The sequence below is a fragment of the Apodemus sylvaticus genome, chromosome 12, assembly GCF_947179515.1.
Source record: "Apodemus sylvaticus chromosome 12, mApoSyl1.1, whole genome shotgun sequence".
Classification (NCBI taxonomy): Eukaryota; Metazoa; Chordata; class Mammalia; order Rodentia; family Muridae; genus Apodemus; species Apodemus sylvaticus.
The window spans coordinates 66,547,514-66,563,355 of record NC_067483.1 but is presented as its reverse complement, the minus strand read 5'-3'; the positions used below and the strand labels follow the sequence as shown (position 1 = coordinate 66,563,355).

Here is a 15,842-nt window from a genome sequence, read left to right as displayed (position 1 = left end):
AAGTTGAGCCTGCATTTTACTCTACCCACAGCAATTCAGAAATAAGTCAGTTATTTTGGAATTTTCTCATTAATTGTCTGTAGAAACAGTACTGACGGCAGCAAAGCTCCAGACACTAACGTGGAGCTCTGAGACTGGTGTGTGAGCTGCTGCAGTCGATCCTGCTTTGTTCACCTTCCTCACTATGGCTCACTGTTCGCTACTGCGATGGAAACGTGCATTCTGTGCCACTGTATATAAAAAGCACATATGTGGGGTTTTGCTCTTGTTTTAATTCTATAAGGAACCAGATTTGAAGAGACTGACTCTAGTCTCAAAAGAGATTTCAGACTGAGACGTTAAAGACTATGGGGAGAGGTGGAATGTGGTGATTTGGATGAGAAATATCCCCTATATCATATAAACTTTAGATATATGAACACCTGTGTCCCCACTTGGTGGTTCTGTTTCAGAATGTTTGGAACAATTAAAGGCTGTGGCTTTGCTGTTTATAGCTTGGGCTCACTTCCTCAGGACAGATAAAAAATAATCTCTATGCTTACTAACTGGCAAGCTATCTCCACCCGGATGAACTTTATCCTGCATGGAACTGTAAGCTAAAATAAATCCTGTTCTCACGTTGCTTTTTAGTCATACTTTTTAAAAAATTTTTCATAGTAAAGTAAACCTAAAAGCAGTATTATCAACAGGACTTCTGTGGATGAGAGTTGGGATAATACTAATACATGCCTCAGGGAACCAGAAAGTCTCTTTGACTATACACCAGTAAATGATACATAAAATGACAAAAATCATAAAAATTCTCAACTTATAAAGGGGTTACATCCTAATTATAAATTCAAAATACTGTAAAAAAAAAAACAAAAAAAATTCTAGCCTAATATACAGAAAAACAATCCACTAGAGTACCTGCTGCCAACTGACTGCCTGAAAGGGAACTATGGTCTGCTGTTGTTGCCCCACATCACAGACTTGATGTACAACACATATAGCTAGTCTTGAAAACATCACAGCTCAAGATTCGAAGTATGGTTTCAATTTATACCATCACACAGATTTAAAAATGGCAACTATCAAAAGTAGAGAACAGCTACTTTTGCTCATTTTCTTCTTTCACCAGACTCTCAATCTTTAACCTTGTTTTGGGAATTTAACAGAAAATCCGAATGCTACATAAAGGTATAGTGAAAAGCTTTCTTCCATATAAACTTTCCACATACCTCTAATCATGGACCAAGATATGTATAATTACACAACCAAAAGGAAGATTTGGCTTAGTAAGAGTGTCAAAAACTATCTATAAGAAGAGTAAGGCTCATATAATGTAGCAGCATTCAAGAATATTGAGTTTTACTCTAAATCAGAGCACAACTGTCATGTGGGATAAATTCTCTTACAATAAATTTTAAATATATCAGAAGTAGACCTGGAGTATAATATAATAACTAAGAGGTGAAGTGCTTGCTTAAACTAGCATGTAAGATATGCTCTGGACTCAATCTCTAGCACCACAAAAGCCAAGCATACAAAAAGCTAGAAAGGAGGCTGAAGAGATATGGCTCAGTGGTTAAGAGCACTGGCTGTTCTTCCAGAGGCCCTGAATTCAATTCCCAACAACCACTTGGTGGCTCACAAACATCTGTAATGGGATCAGATGCACTCTTCTGGTGGGTCTGAAGTCAGCAACAATATATACTCATATCCATTAAATAAATAAATATTTTTTAAAAAAAGCTAGAAAGGGAACAAAGAAGTATATAGTGAATTAAGCTGTAGAAGAGGCAGAAGCTATTCCTACTACTTTGGATAGTATGCAAAACAGCAGTCATTCATATTGTGTAGGATATGATGTGCTTGTTATTTTGTATGGTCTGCAAAGCAACTATGGTTACTTATGTGTTTAAAAAATTATTGAATAATGAGTTTTTTGTCTGACTTTATCAAAGCCATGGAGAAGCCCTGTCTGATAGTTATTCTGTGAAATTATCTTCAAAGGAAAGTGTCAAGGCCATGCTGTAAAATACTATACGAGCTAGTTTCCAGATTCAGAATTGGCCTTTCTTGCTCAAGTTATTATATATAGACTTTGAGGCTTTAAAATTTTTCCTAACATATCCTATTATTGCAAAAAATACTCAAATCATGTTCTACTTACTATCTTATAAAGAGATACAAGCCACTCTATAAATTTTGATAACCAAAGTGTAATTCCTATAATAGTTGTTTTTTAAAGCTTAATGTGTTAGACAAGTTTAGCAGTAGAACACCTGCCTACCAGACACAGTCTGGATTCAAGATCCAAATTTGAAAATAACAAATAAATATTTTTATTTTAAAAAATTTGTACTACTGGATTCAGCAGTACAAAACAACAACAACAACAAAAACAACAATAACAAAAGGTTTAACAAAACAGGCCGGTGAAGGCATGCAAATTCATATATAATATGTACAAAGTAGTTTCAAAACTACAAAATAAATTATTGTCCAAGAACTCAAGATAATAAATCCTAAAAGCTATATGTTTCGAGAGCTTTGCATTTACTAAAGACTATATAAAGAAATGACCAATAAAAATACCATTTAGTATTTTTCTCTACATATACTAAGTTTAAATACTAATATTAAATATTTAATATTAATACTTCCTGAATTTTAAAATTATGATTACAAAAAATAGCACATTTATTTCCAAAGAAACATATACTGAATGACAATGGGTAAAAAATATGTCTATACCTTAAACACCTAGGAGGAAAAATTATATAAAAATACAACTGGAATAAAATTTATTACTTTAAAAATAAAAATTAGTATGTACAGGTAAACGGGGAAATGACTTAAGAATGTAATACAAATTTTAGTAGTTGGACATATTATTTGAATTACATAAAGAAATTCACAGAGCAATTTTACTACTTTTCTGTGAATCTGAAAATAATTATATGTTGGTTTGGGGAATTTTTTGCTTACTTGTTTGTTTTTAGTATTCAGTGGTTCCCCCCCCCACCTTAAAAAACAAGGTTAGCAAATATCATCAACCCCCTCCCCCCGACAAGCTGGAAAGAGTAAAAGTGAAGAGAATCATAGAATAAAATGGAAGAAGTGAGGCTAGTGTTTATTTAAGTCTCGAGTCCATGAAACTATAAGAAATGATTAATGCTTTAATATAATGATGTATAATTAATCAATAATTATTCTCATATCTCTGAGACAAACAATTTCTGACAATATTTTCTTCCTCTTAAGGTCTGATATTAATCATCAAGGGTAAAAACCTTTTAAAAATTCCTACCATTGAAAAGCAAATAAACAACTAATTGTGTTGTGTACAAGAAACAAGTCCTACTAAAAAAGGTTTGTGTCATTATCAAAGAATATTTTAGTAACCTAACCTATTACTTTACAATGCAGATGATTACTCTCATAGCACCCACTGATACATACTGTGAAATATTTCCCTTACCTGAGAAGTCCCACTGAAACCTGGAGGTTGGCTGTATTCTGTAGAATCAATAATGCTACTGCAAAATGAAGAATACAATTTCAGTATTTTAGCCATGTGCTCTTGGACCTTACAATCACTCAGTTTCCCCTTTACCAAATGAAGTGAATGAGGACTATCTATCTCTAAGTTTCTAGCCCCAAATGTTGTTATAAAACCTGGTACAAGAAACTAACAAGGAATAAAATGAATGTAAAACTCCTCAAATCCATACCCTTGATATAGCAGTTTCCTCTGCCCTAGAACCCACCTAGTCTGCTTCATGCACTGTTTCACAACTTCTACTAAACTCTAAGACAACCTTTAGAAACACAAGCTAGCTTCTTATTTTCTGTATTTCATCACTATTGCCTCTCTTCTATCTTAAAAACAAAATTAGCTTAAAAAACTACCAACAATTGGAAGTAGAGCACTGAGTACAGCTTATAAATGCCTTTAGTCCCCAGCACAGTCGAAGCTGTAGCAGATTCACTATGTGTACGAGGCCAGAGCGGCCTAAGAGGCATTTCTTTAAACAACAGCAACAATGAAATAATAAAAATTTAAAAATCCACAAAAAGAAATACAACTATTAAAAACTGTAAAATATATTTCAATGTAACAGTTATTCACACTCTGCTTCTATCTCCACAATAAGCATGTTCATATTATTTTCTACCCTAATAAAATCAAGCCATTGAGGATATTAATTAAATGGTTCCCAACACAAAAGCTATAAATTACTCTAGCACTGAAATAGGTTAAAAGAGGTATTTTTAGGGTATGATTTTTAATTAAGCAGAAAATAAATTGACTCTGAACAGGTGGTTCCTATCTGAGTAGCAGTTTATGAAAAGATGACATGGTACAGAGAAATGAAAATGAAATGTAACATTATATACAAAGCTAAAATACAGTAAGCATCTAATACCAATCAGACATCAAAGGACCATAAAACACTCCTCCCAACTCCTCACACATATATATCATGAAAGGTTCTATGTGTTCCATCACATAGCCAAACTTCCACTGACATTATAAAGAACTCTCTGGACCCTTGGTAGTGCATAAGCAATCACATAATCCAGTCAACACTAAACAAACTCAACAGACTGTAGTTACAGACACACAGGAGTAACTGTAATTTCTTTAAAACACCATGAATTTGGGGGGTGAGGACATCCTCGTGGGGCAGGGAAGAAGGTATGGGATGTAGAACAGCCAAAGGGTGGACTGGGAGGGGAATAAAATCTTGAGTGTAAAAAAAAAAAACCAAAAGGAAAAAATAATAATAATTAAAAGAGGCCCTGAATTTGAAAGAGAGGGAGATTGTGGGAGGGGCTGGAGGAAGAGTACATGTTGGGAGTTGGAGGTTGGACATTTAAAAGAGAAATTATGTAATTATAGTTTAATTAAGATAAAACAAATTTAAATAAACGTTTGAAGTCTTGAAGTAATTTCTTCTGTTGATACACAATTATAGTGTGCATTCCCTGGAGCTGTACATTTGTTGGGGAGGGCTAGTTTCTTCATGTAGTCCTAACAGCTGAGAAACAAGGCAAAGTCTGCATTAAAATGTTTCCTTACTAATGAAACTATTCCTACCATTCGTACAGTATTAGTAAAATTACACAGGTGTGTGGTTGAGATGAGTCAGTGTGCAAAGTACCTGCCATTACACACATACACCACACCTAACCACAACCCCGTGTCCCTTCACAAACAGCAGGTACCTACATACAGACATTATCACTTAGAAAAAAAGTTAGGACAATGTGCCATATTCCTAAATACTTTATGTTTTATAAATGAAGTGTGAGAGAAATCCTTTATTAGTCTGTCCATTTCATGGATGAATTTTAGGGACAAAAATGAAAAAAAAAATAGCCACCTAAAATGATACAGAATTATCAAGTATTTTTACATAGGTACCAATAACTATAAGAGTTAAAAAAATTAGTAAGGGCAGCAAAATGGCACAGAGAAATTTTCAGAGTGGTAATTAAAAGAAAATTATGCAAAATTAAACTGAGGAAAGTAAGATGGTGATTCCTAATGTTACTGCTGATAAAGAATGAGAAAATTAGATAAAAATATAAATAAAAACAATGCAGAATATGTGAGAAAATGGCTTAATACAAATTATATTTAAAATATTATAAAAAATTATTTAGCGCCTTCCTGTACTAACTTACACAAGGTAAGGAAGTGTTTATTTCTATAGCACATAGGCTGAGCAGGGAACCTAGTATTTATACTCTTTTAAATAATCTGTTATTCCACAATAATCCTGAAGCTGAAAAAGGAAACGTTTTTTAGAGTAGTTTCCTTCCAGAGAAATTCAAGGCTGGTAGATAGCTGTAAAAAGCTACAAGCTGAAATTTTTCTGACAGATTGAACAGGTCTCAGTGTACCACTTTACTTCCTTCTAAAGTAAATTATTTTGCTTGGTAGAATTGAAAAAACTGAAAAGGATACATTTAAAGAAACAAACAGAAGAAGATGATGCATCAAAAGAAACAGGGACAGAAAAGAATACAGTCAAAGGCATATGGCTAAGGATTAGCCTCAGGTACAACTAATCAACAGAAGTAGTCAATGTTTCAGTTCCTCACAAATAGAGCTGTACTTGACTACTTTATATCTACAGTCCCCTTCCAAAGAGTTGGAGACTACTATTTATTTTTAATTCACAGAAGACAATCTTATTAGATGATATATTTGCTATAAACTTTAAGGTTATAAAAATCAGTTATAAATCATTAGAAAAAGCATTCCCAAGCAATAAGGAAAGACTCAAAAATAGGGTGATTAATGAAAATAAAGAAAATGATGATACTTGAGAAAGAGACAAAACTGTAGAAATAGAGATGAAAACAGCAAGAGAAATGTTCTTTCTTGAACCAGTTTCACTGTGTGTGGTTTTATAACTGTGACACTGACTGGGATCAAAATCTTCACTAATCAAAGAAGAGACGTGCCTTGTATAACTCTCTCTACTCTGAAAGGGCAAGAAGCTATCATGATCTTCTCTGATCATAATATAGACACTACAGTATTCCATTTTCAATTCACAACCACCGATTTGTTACTTCTGAAGAGACTTTCGTAGCTCTCTAGAGCCTAGGCACTTGATATTTGAAACAAGTAAACAACATTAATAAACTATAAAATAATTTGTAACGTCAACAGTTCAACACCTACCAGTACATTTTTGTCAGGCATTGACTAAAATGTATTCTTAGTTAGATGTTTAAGGAATGGACTACACTTTTAAGATTATCTTAGTTTACCTAATTATTATAAAAACACTTAAAATTTTACTATATTTATAAAAGGAGGTTTTCATTTTACTCTTTTAGGCTAAGCATCAAAAAATATTATACTTATATATCAAAAGAAAATTATGGCTGAGCAAAAGATTTAATATATTAAAACACCAAAACTTAAAATATCAAGTCTATAAACAGTTTTAGTTCCAAATAGGCTGGCACATCTCCTGACGCCATGATGATGATTTGCATGGCATTAGATAGAATTTGGTGCTCTCAGATTTTCACTATCTCATTTAGGCCCACTAGGCTTTAAAAAAAACCAAAAATGTATACATGTACATTTATATTTATACATGTAGATAGTATCTTGTTACATTAATTTTGAAAATCATATAACTTTTCTTGAACTCTTGGTAAAAGTACCTATAAGCTAAATCACTTGAGTATATTTGATTTTGTCATACTAACATTTATTAAACGTATCTTTCCTATTATACTGGGGTTTTAGTTGAAAAATCCAGTTTCCTTTACACTCCTAGCACACTTTGGCCACCTCCAAAGACAGAAAACACAGACAAGTCAAGTGGGCTGGTGGCAGTAGGAAATGAGCATTTATCTTCCTATGACATTTTACCTTTAGAATAAAACAGTGCATTAGCACTGCTGACTGCCATTTTTAGTACAGGTGGTAAACCTAATGCATATAATGCATGGTATAAAATAGAAGGAAGAGTTTACTTTCTGGCCTTTAAGTGTCTAGTAGACAGTCACAGGAATTCATAGATTAAGTACAGGAAACTTGAGAAAAGACAAGATGTCCCTGATATACTCTTTCTCTTTGTATGAGAGTATAGTATTAATATGCCTAAAAGAGGGACAGTGTTGGTCCTTTCTTATACTTTATAGTTTTCACTATGACTGTAGCACTCACAAATATTACAGGCAACTTCAATATCTGTTCATGTTCGGGGAAAAAATCATAGGCAAATGCTAAATTTCCTCTATAGGCATTTTTGGGAATGCAATTATTTATCTGTTCTACTCCATTAATAGGGGGTAACAGTATATCCTGGGTCATATTTTAATCTTTAGGGATCCTCTCTTAATTGTTCCACAGTTCCCTGGAATCACTCTCATTTTCAAGGCTGGGTAGAAACAGGGTTTCTTCAAAACATAACAACTATGACCCTGTGCTGGTTTGATTAAAAATGGCCCATATAGGATCATAAAGTTGAATACTTAGTCACCGAAGAACAAAATTCTTTAATAGGATTAGAAGAAATTATATATATATATATGGCATGGCCTTATTAAAGAAATAAGCCACTGTGAGTAGGCTTTGGTGGGTGAAAAAGCATGAACCCGGCTCAGTCTGTCTGTCTCCTTCTCTAATTGGTAAGCCTAGCTCTTACATGGGTGTGAGAGATGCTGCCCTACCCTCCCACCCCAAGAGCTTGGGAGAGTGGGACCTGTACCTCACTAAGGCAGCACAGCCGAGCAGACCCGAGTGGCAGAGTGCCAGTGAGCTGGACGGGAAGGCATGAGAGCAGCAGCGCAGGCCCTGGCCCTTGCCAGCTGCAGCACTGGGTGAGCTAGGGCAGTGCTAGAGAGCTTGCACTGGTGGTGTGGGTGCTTGTGCAGGAAGCTGGCAGGCTGGCCAACTCAGCTATTACCTAGACTAGATCCAGGACTTTGAGCTGGCCCACCCCATCATCTATGAACTACTGACTTGCATGAAGGGGCCAATACTGCAAAACTAAAGCTGTAGGATCTCCATGATACAGGACAACAACAGGATATCTGAGAGCTAGTAAGAATCCAGTATTGAAAGTGTGACAGAAGCCAGGGGCTACGAATCACCAAATCAATGACTTGTTGCAATTAACATTTGCAAGTAAAGATGCTATGGACAAAGGTATACACAGTGGGACACACTGCAGCTTCCACGACAAAATTTTTCTTTCTTTTGAGGGGAAAAATTGCAAGCGTGGATGGCCAGGGAGATGAGTTGGATTCTGGTATAGGATGTAAAATTTACAAAGAATCAAGGAAACGTTTTTATTTATTTATTTATTTATTTATTTATTTACTTATTTATTTTAAAAACAGGGCTCTCAGTCACTTCTCAAGCACCATGTTTGCCAGCATGTGACTGCTGCCATGCTCCTTGCCATGACAACAGACTAAGCCTCTGAAACTGTAAGCAAGCCTTCAATTAAATGCTTTCCTTCCTAAGAGTTGCCGTGGTCAGTGTTCCTTCACAGCAATAGAACACCCACTAAGACTAAGATTGATCCCTTCTTTCTATTCTTCAAACACGTAGAACTTACCAAAAAAGTTAGCTTTCTATAATATCAAAGCATTCTATTTTATGTAGCTAAGTACACAATAGCAGTCTTCACACACACCAGAAAAGGGCATTAGACTCATTACAGATGGTTGTGAGCCACCATGTGGTTGTTGGGAACTCAAGACCTCTGGAAGAGCAGTCAAGAGTTCTTAACCACTGAGCCATCTCTCCAGCCAATCCGTCTAAATTTGGTCCATAAGCACTGTTTCCCAAGCCATATTGTGTTTTTAGTAACTTTAGGAACTTTCCTAGTTCTTATCTACCTACCCATCAGACCTTGATTCACCATAATCAAACTTTACATGATCAGAGTCCATCAGGAGACTAGATTTAGGTCTAGTAGTATAGTATACAGATATACATATGTCAGTACATTATACTCTACTTAATACCTTAATTCAGATTAACATTAAATTTTTATGCTGACAAAAAGATTCAGGAAGATAAGAAAAATACACTTTCAGGTTCTTGAACTAGTAGACAGGACTAAAGGACATTAAATTATATTCACATTATCCTCATGTAAACAAAAAGTAGTTATGTTTTAGAGAATATAAGTTCCCTTAGAGAATATAAGATGCAAATATGACAAAACAAATCTGTATGCAGTACTGAACCTGAAGGCATTCTAAAACTATTTGCCACATTCTGCTTTTATCTAGTTTTTACTTAAATAGCCAAGATCAATATCCAAGTCTAAAGGAATTTATAATTAGAAACAGAATTACAAGGAAAACCTGCTGTAACTGACTTTAAAGAACGGGACAAAAGGCCATATATGATAGAACAAGCATGGAATTCCAACACTTAGGAAACTGAGACAGGAGACTTGCTGGGAGAAGAAGGTTACCCTAAGTTAGACAGTACCATCTAGCCTTCAGATAAACCTTTAAAATAAACAATTCAGATAGACAATAAAACCTTTAAGCCACAGTCCCTTTCAAAGCAAATGTGACGGTTTATGTTAAAACTATGATAGTGGAGTAAGATTTAACACTTTGGATGGATGCTTAAGAAGTATCTACTTGTACTGAACATCCTAAAATGGTTAAAAATTGGAAGAAATGTAACAGAATACGACTAGGCCACTTATGCAATTATTTCATCCTTATAATCATCACCTAGTACTGCTCCTAAAATTTGGTGTCACTTGCTCGATACAGGGATCTTTGGTAGACATTTCTTAAAGTTGTCCTCAAAAGGTGACTGACATTAATTTGTATTGATATTTAAGTGCATGTAATAAATGATATATGCATTTTCTATTGTGAAAAATAATATGCAACTTTTCATCTGTATAAAGAAAAAAAATATTTAGACACCTTTACCCACTCCTAACAATAATAAAATATCTAAACACACTTTAAAAACTTTAACACTGAATGTACTACTGTATTATGTATTAATATATAATCCAGATATTACATATTATAAATAATGCTTATATTTCCTAAAGTATTATCCCTACCATCCCACCCCCAGACTGTTTTTCAGTCTTTGGGAGCTCTATCATATAAGATGTATCATACTAGATAATAAGGATTCAAAATTCCTGTTTTTCAAACAGGGGTCTTGCCTCTCAACCAATAAGAATTGAAATAATGACTCTTTACAATGCCAGATCTCAGAATTTTAATAGACCAGGACAATGTTCAGAGCAAGAATCAAAAAGCATTTTATAAGGCCAGAATCCACATAAAAAGCAATGTGTGGCCAAATGCACCTATATTCCCAGTAACTAGAAAGACACAGGAAAATGATGGCACACTCTAGACTCAGTGAAAGATTTTGACTCAAGAGAATTAGGTTGAAAGTGATTTGAGAATGACACTTGTGATGGTTTGTAGATGCTTGGCCCAAGGAGTGGCACATTTAAGAGGTGTGGCCTTGTTGAAAGAGGTGTGTCACTGTGGGAGTGGGCTTTAATACCTTCAACCTAGCTGCCTAGAAGTCAGACTTTTCCTAGCAGCCTTTAGATAAGAATGTAAAACTCTCAGTAACTCCTGTACCATGTCTGCCTGGACACTGGTCATACTCCCACCTTGATGATAATGGACTCAACGTACAAACCAGCCCCAATTAAGTGTTGACCTTATAAGAGTCGCCTTGGTCATGGTGTCTGTATACAGCAGTAAAAACCTAACTAAGACAGCACCTGATATCCTGCTCTTAGCTCCATGCATGGCATTCTCATCTGTGCAAATATATCTACATCACACACTCACACACACACACACATATACACACACACATTTTATAAAAATTCTGAAATAACTATAAATAAAATACACTCATTATCACTTCAGAGGAAAATGAGTGTTGATACATTAAAATTCTTGGCGTCAAAAATTTTACTCATTCTGTACTTTAAGCAAAATGATTAATTTACTAAAATTATTAACCATCGCAAGACAGTAAAATCATGGGAATAGGGTCTGGAGGTTTGCCATATTCACAACTGTATCAGTGTCTTCACTGTGTTTTATGCCTAGCTGGTACAACCCAAATTAGGGATAAATTACTTAAAGTAAACTCTTCAAATATTCTAAAGAAAGAAAATTAAAGTTTTAAAAACAATTTTAATAACTTGTACTTTTATTACCTATCAGTGTTATTAATGATAAGTAATAAGCAGGTAATAAAAAAGTATTCTCTACAGTCATTTATAATTCAGTGTCTTCTCATGCCTGCTACTACATCAATTCAACCTCTCTCTAAGGCAGAAGGTAAAGTTATTCATCTCTAGTACTCACTATGAAAAGGACCTGGTTAGTCTTTAATCTCTACTCCAAGTAATCAGTAAACAAGATTAACATACAGCAAATGAATGTGTAAGCCCAATGTGTAAGTGAATGTGTGAATCCCAAGCCCACTCCAAGATTCTTGTTCATAGTCTGCCCCTTCATTCTGGTACTTATTGCCTTTTTTTTTTGTTTTGTTTTTTTGTTTGTTTGTTTTTTTTTTGTTTTGTTTTTTTCAAGACTGGGTTTCTCTGTATAGCCCTGGCTGTCCTGGAACTCTCTCTGTAGACCAGGCTGTCCTCCAACTCAGACATCTGCCTGCCTCTGCCTCCCAAGTGCAGGGATTAAAGGTGTGCACCACCACTGCCCAGCAACCTGTTGCTTTGTTTTGGACATTTTGTTTAGTGAGACACAGGGTCTTACCATACAGACCTCCATAGCTGGTCTTGAGCACAAAGATCCATCTGCCTCTGGCTCTTCAGCAGTGGGAATAAAGGTGTGTGTCACCACGCCCAGTTTATGCTAATAACTACCTCCCCACTATCACTAACAAAATCATAACAAGCTCTAACTCTTCTTTCATAAGTTTTCTAACTTTTCTCCCTGCTTCCTAAGGTATGAAGTTAGAAATGACATATCTTCTCTCTCTTCCACAAGAAAATTGAAAACATTTTAAAATCCAAATCAGATCCAATGGTTTTTCCAGCACGTTTCAGCTTCGTTCCACTAGTTGCTATCTCTTTGGAAAAGCTCAACTACCTAAAACAGAGTATTCTTGTGAGCATCCAGCCTGCTAATCTGTTCTTCTGAAGCCTCCAGATTTATGTACTCCTGTGACTGTTAGACAAGTAGGATCTCTCCAAAAGGTACAAGCTTTGTCGTCAAGATTCAGCACACACACACACACAAAACTGCCTAATCTCTAATAAGAGGCATTCAACAAATAAATAAATGTAATTTTCAAGACTCATAAAATCTCATACACCAATTAAAGGCATGTGCCACCAAAGGCCAGCTAAACAATGCTTTCTGTTAAACTGAGTGACATGAAAATGGAAATGGATTACCAGTTTATTACTGAAATGTTTGTGATACTGTACAATTTCCCTGTATTCAGTCACAAACAAACAAACAAATACCCCAATGGAAAAAAAAAAACAGTACGGTTGTCAAGGACACCAAACATCAGAAAGTAAATTATAGGCTTAAAAAATAACAGATATCATCCTTAGGGGTTTTGTTTGTTTGTTTTGTTTGTTTTGTTAAATAAAGAAATAGATGAATTACTAGCTTAGCTGGCTGTTGCTCATATTTGAACATTTTAAGCATAAAACATCAAAGTCCAACATAGATAGCATTTATTTAATGAAATATATTTGACAACTAAAGGTATCTTTTTGTTTCTTGTATTCTATAGTCAAATGAAGCTATTTCTAAAATCTAAGGACATAGGGTAAGAGATATATAATCATTTTACACGTAACATTAGCCCCGCTGTAGTGGTGGTAGAATTTAATAATTTATTGGATAAAATTAATTATTTTTGACTTTTGGAAGCAAGGTCTCATGTAACTTAGGTTGGCCTTGAACTGGCTGTGTAACCAAGGGTGATTCTGAACTTCAAGCTTCCATCTCCCAAGCTAGGAAGAACACAAGGACAGGCATGATAGGTTGTGTACAAAATCCCACCTACTTTGAATGCTGAGATGAAAGGACTGTGAGTCTGAAACTAGTCTGGGCTACTTAAGAAGTCCTTAGCTTCCTCTATGCACCAGTACACTCTCCCACACCAACAAGCCAAAGGCTATACCAGCTGTAGAACTACACACTGTGTAAAACTAGTACTCTATCACTTGGGAAGCAAGTTGAGCTATAGCAGAAAGATTCTAAGTTCAAGGCCAGCCCAGGACAGATAATGATAGACAGACAGACAGACAGACAGACAGACAGACAGACAGACAGACAAAAACCTGGGAAGACTTAAACTAACATGTCTTTCTAATTCTTTCATTATTAAAGCTGGGAAAAGTACCAACCACCATAATTATAGCGAACTGGAATAAAAAGGATCTAAATTTTTATTTCATTATCATTACAAAACAGGGTCTTTGCTGGCGGTGGTGGTGCACACCTTTAATCCCAGCACTTGGGAGACAGAGGCAGGAGGATTTCTGAGTTGGAGGCCAGCCTGGTCTACAGAGTTCCAGGACAGCCAGGGCTACACAGAGAAACCCTGCTTTGAAAAAACCAAAACAAAAAAACAAAAAAACAAGGTCTTTGTGTTCCTATCTAACCTGGAACTTGTATGTAGACAGACTGGTCTCAAACTCACAGAGATCTTGTATTTGCCTCCTGAGTATTAAGATTTTAGAGACATGTGCCAAGACCAAGGTTTTTAATCTTATTTTTCTTAATACTACCATTTTATGTTTCCATATTTTGATTTAAGGTCTGACATTAATTTAAAAGACATCAAAAAATTCAAACTTTTAATCCATGTGTAAATTTAAACTGCAACATCTACCCACTAAGTTAACCCAAAGGATCAAAAAAAAAAAAAAAAAAAAAGGTTGGCTCTCTGCATGCTATTTTTCAGTGGTGTTGCATCACAGTCTTCATTAACAAGGCTCCTGAGAACTACAGTGCCATGAACACCTAATATAAAACCCCAAGCAATTACTAATGTAAAGCTTTGTACCTGTGTGATGGAGAAGGAGCTTCAAATTGAGGCACTGTGCTATCTTCACTGACGGGAGAGTACAAACCACTCATTTCCTGAAATTGTAATTATATGAGTTACTGTACATACTCCAAACAGCAGATGTATCAAACAATCATATGGCATTATATTCTGTTCTAGACCCAGCTTTCTATCAGTCCCTTTTTGTCTTCAAAGGTAAACTTCTCAAGGATTTCTTTCCATAGAGTACAAAATGAAGTTAATCTGCAATTAAGAAGCAAGTCTTGCCTAGTGTTAAAGAACTAGAATTCCTAATAAATACTGTTCTAACTAAAGAAAGCATCAAATGAAGAAAAAGTCAAAAGGAAGTAAATTAGAGGACACGGTGTCTTTCTGACACAGTGAACTATTTATACAAGTGATGATCTATTAGTGGACAATACAATAAATAAGGCAATATGGTGACTGGATTACAACAGTCAAATATCAAAATTAATTGACGAAGACTAAGACTATGTCTGTCACTCTCTACAAGTTATCTATAAGTAATAAATAAGAATAGCATTCTTGAATAAAATACTGACTTTAACAATGACATAAATTCTAATTTTTGATCATTAACCTAAGGGGGCTAATCAAAGATGATCATATAAATAAATTATGTCTCTGAACCTAATGACTGGCCTTTTTATGTAGAATGTTCTCATTAATATAAAAATAGCAAATTCGAAGATGCAAAAAACATAATCAGGTAAAGATAGACACATAATCAGGTAAAATTACATCTGCCTTAGCCCAAAATAGCTAAACAGATAATAAATTAGTAATATTATAAGGGATACTGAATTCCCATTAAATAACACCATTTATTATCCTTTGGATTGTTTTTATGTCAGAAAAAGAAAAGCACATGTGTAAATACTAAGCACACTAAATTTAAATTTAGCCATATGCAGTGACCTTAATTCACAATAGCCTATGAATCTCCCAATGAATTTCTATAGTTAATCTGGATTTTAATATGAATTCCAACAATAGTGCCAATGTCTTCATATAATTTTTAATTATATTAGTATACATTAATAGATGCAGTAGAATGTAAAAATAAATTCAATAAAAGATGAAATGATGAATCATTTTAAGGAAATATTGAAGGATTAGGAGTAAATTATTTAATTAACTGGATTGCAAAAAGAAAATTAGGCCAAATTTTGTTCCATTTAATCAAAAATTACTGCAATAAATCTCAATACAAATTTAGATTACAATTTATCTAGAAAAAAAGTATTCAGACTTTGTCTCCCTGCACAGC

The 15,842-nt window shown here is 34.7% G+C and overlaps 1 protein-coding gene across 5 annotated transcripts in view; it reads right to left on the bottom strand.

Annotated features, from left to right (window-relative positions):
* Nucleotides 1-15,842, bottom strand: part of Cop1 (COP1 E3 ubiquitin ligase) — a 113,057-nt gene that overhangs the window by 61,989 nt on the left and 35,226 nt on the right. For all 5 annotated transcript variants that reach the window (XM_052200018.1, XM_052200021.1, XM_052200019.1 and 2 more), the window contains 2 exons: nt 14,549-14,625; nt 3,467-3,524 (listed from right to left, as the gene is read on the bottom strand). In XM_052200018.1, the coding sequence (XP_052055978.1) occupies nt 3,467-3,524; nt 14,549-14,625 (135 nt within the window). The remainder of the gene's footprint in view (nt 1-3,466; nt 3,525-14,548; nt 14,626-15,842) is intronic.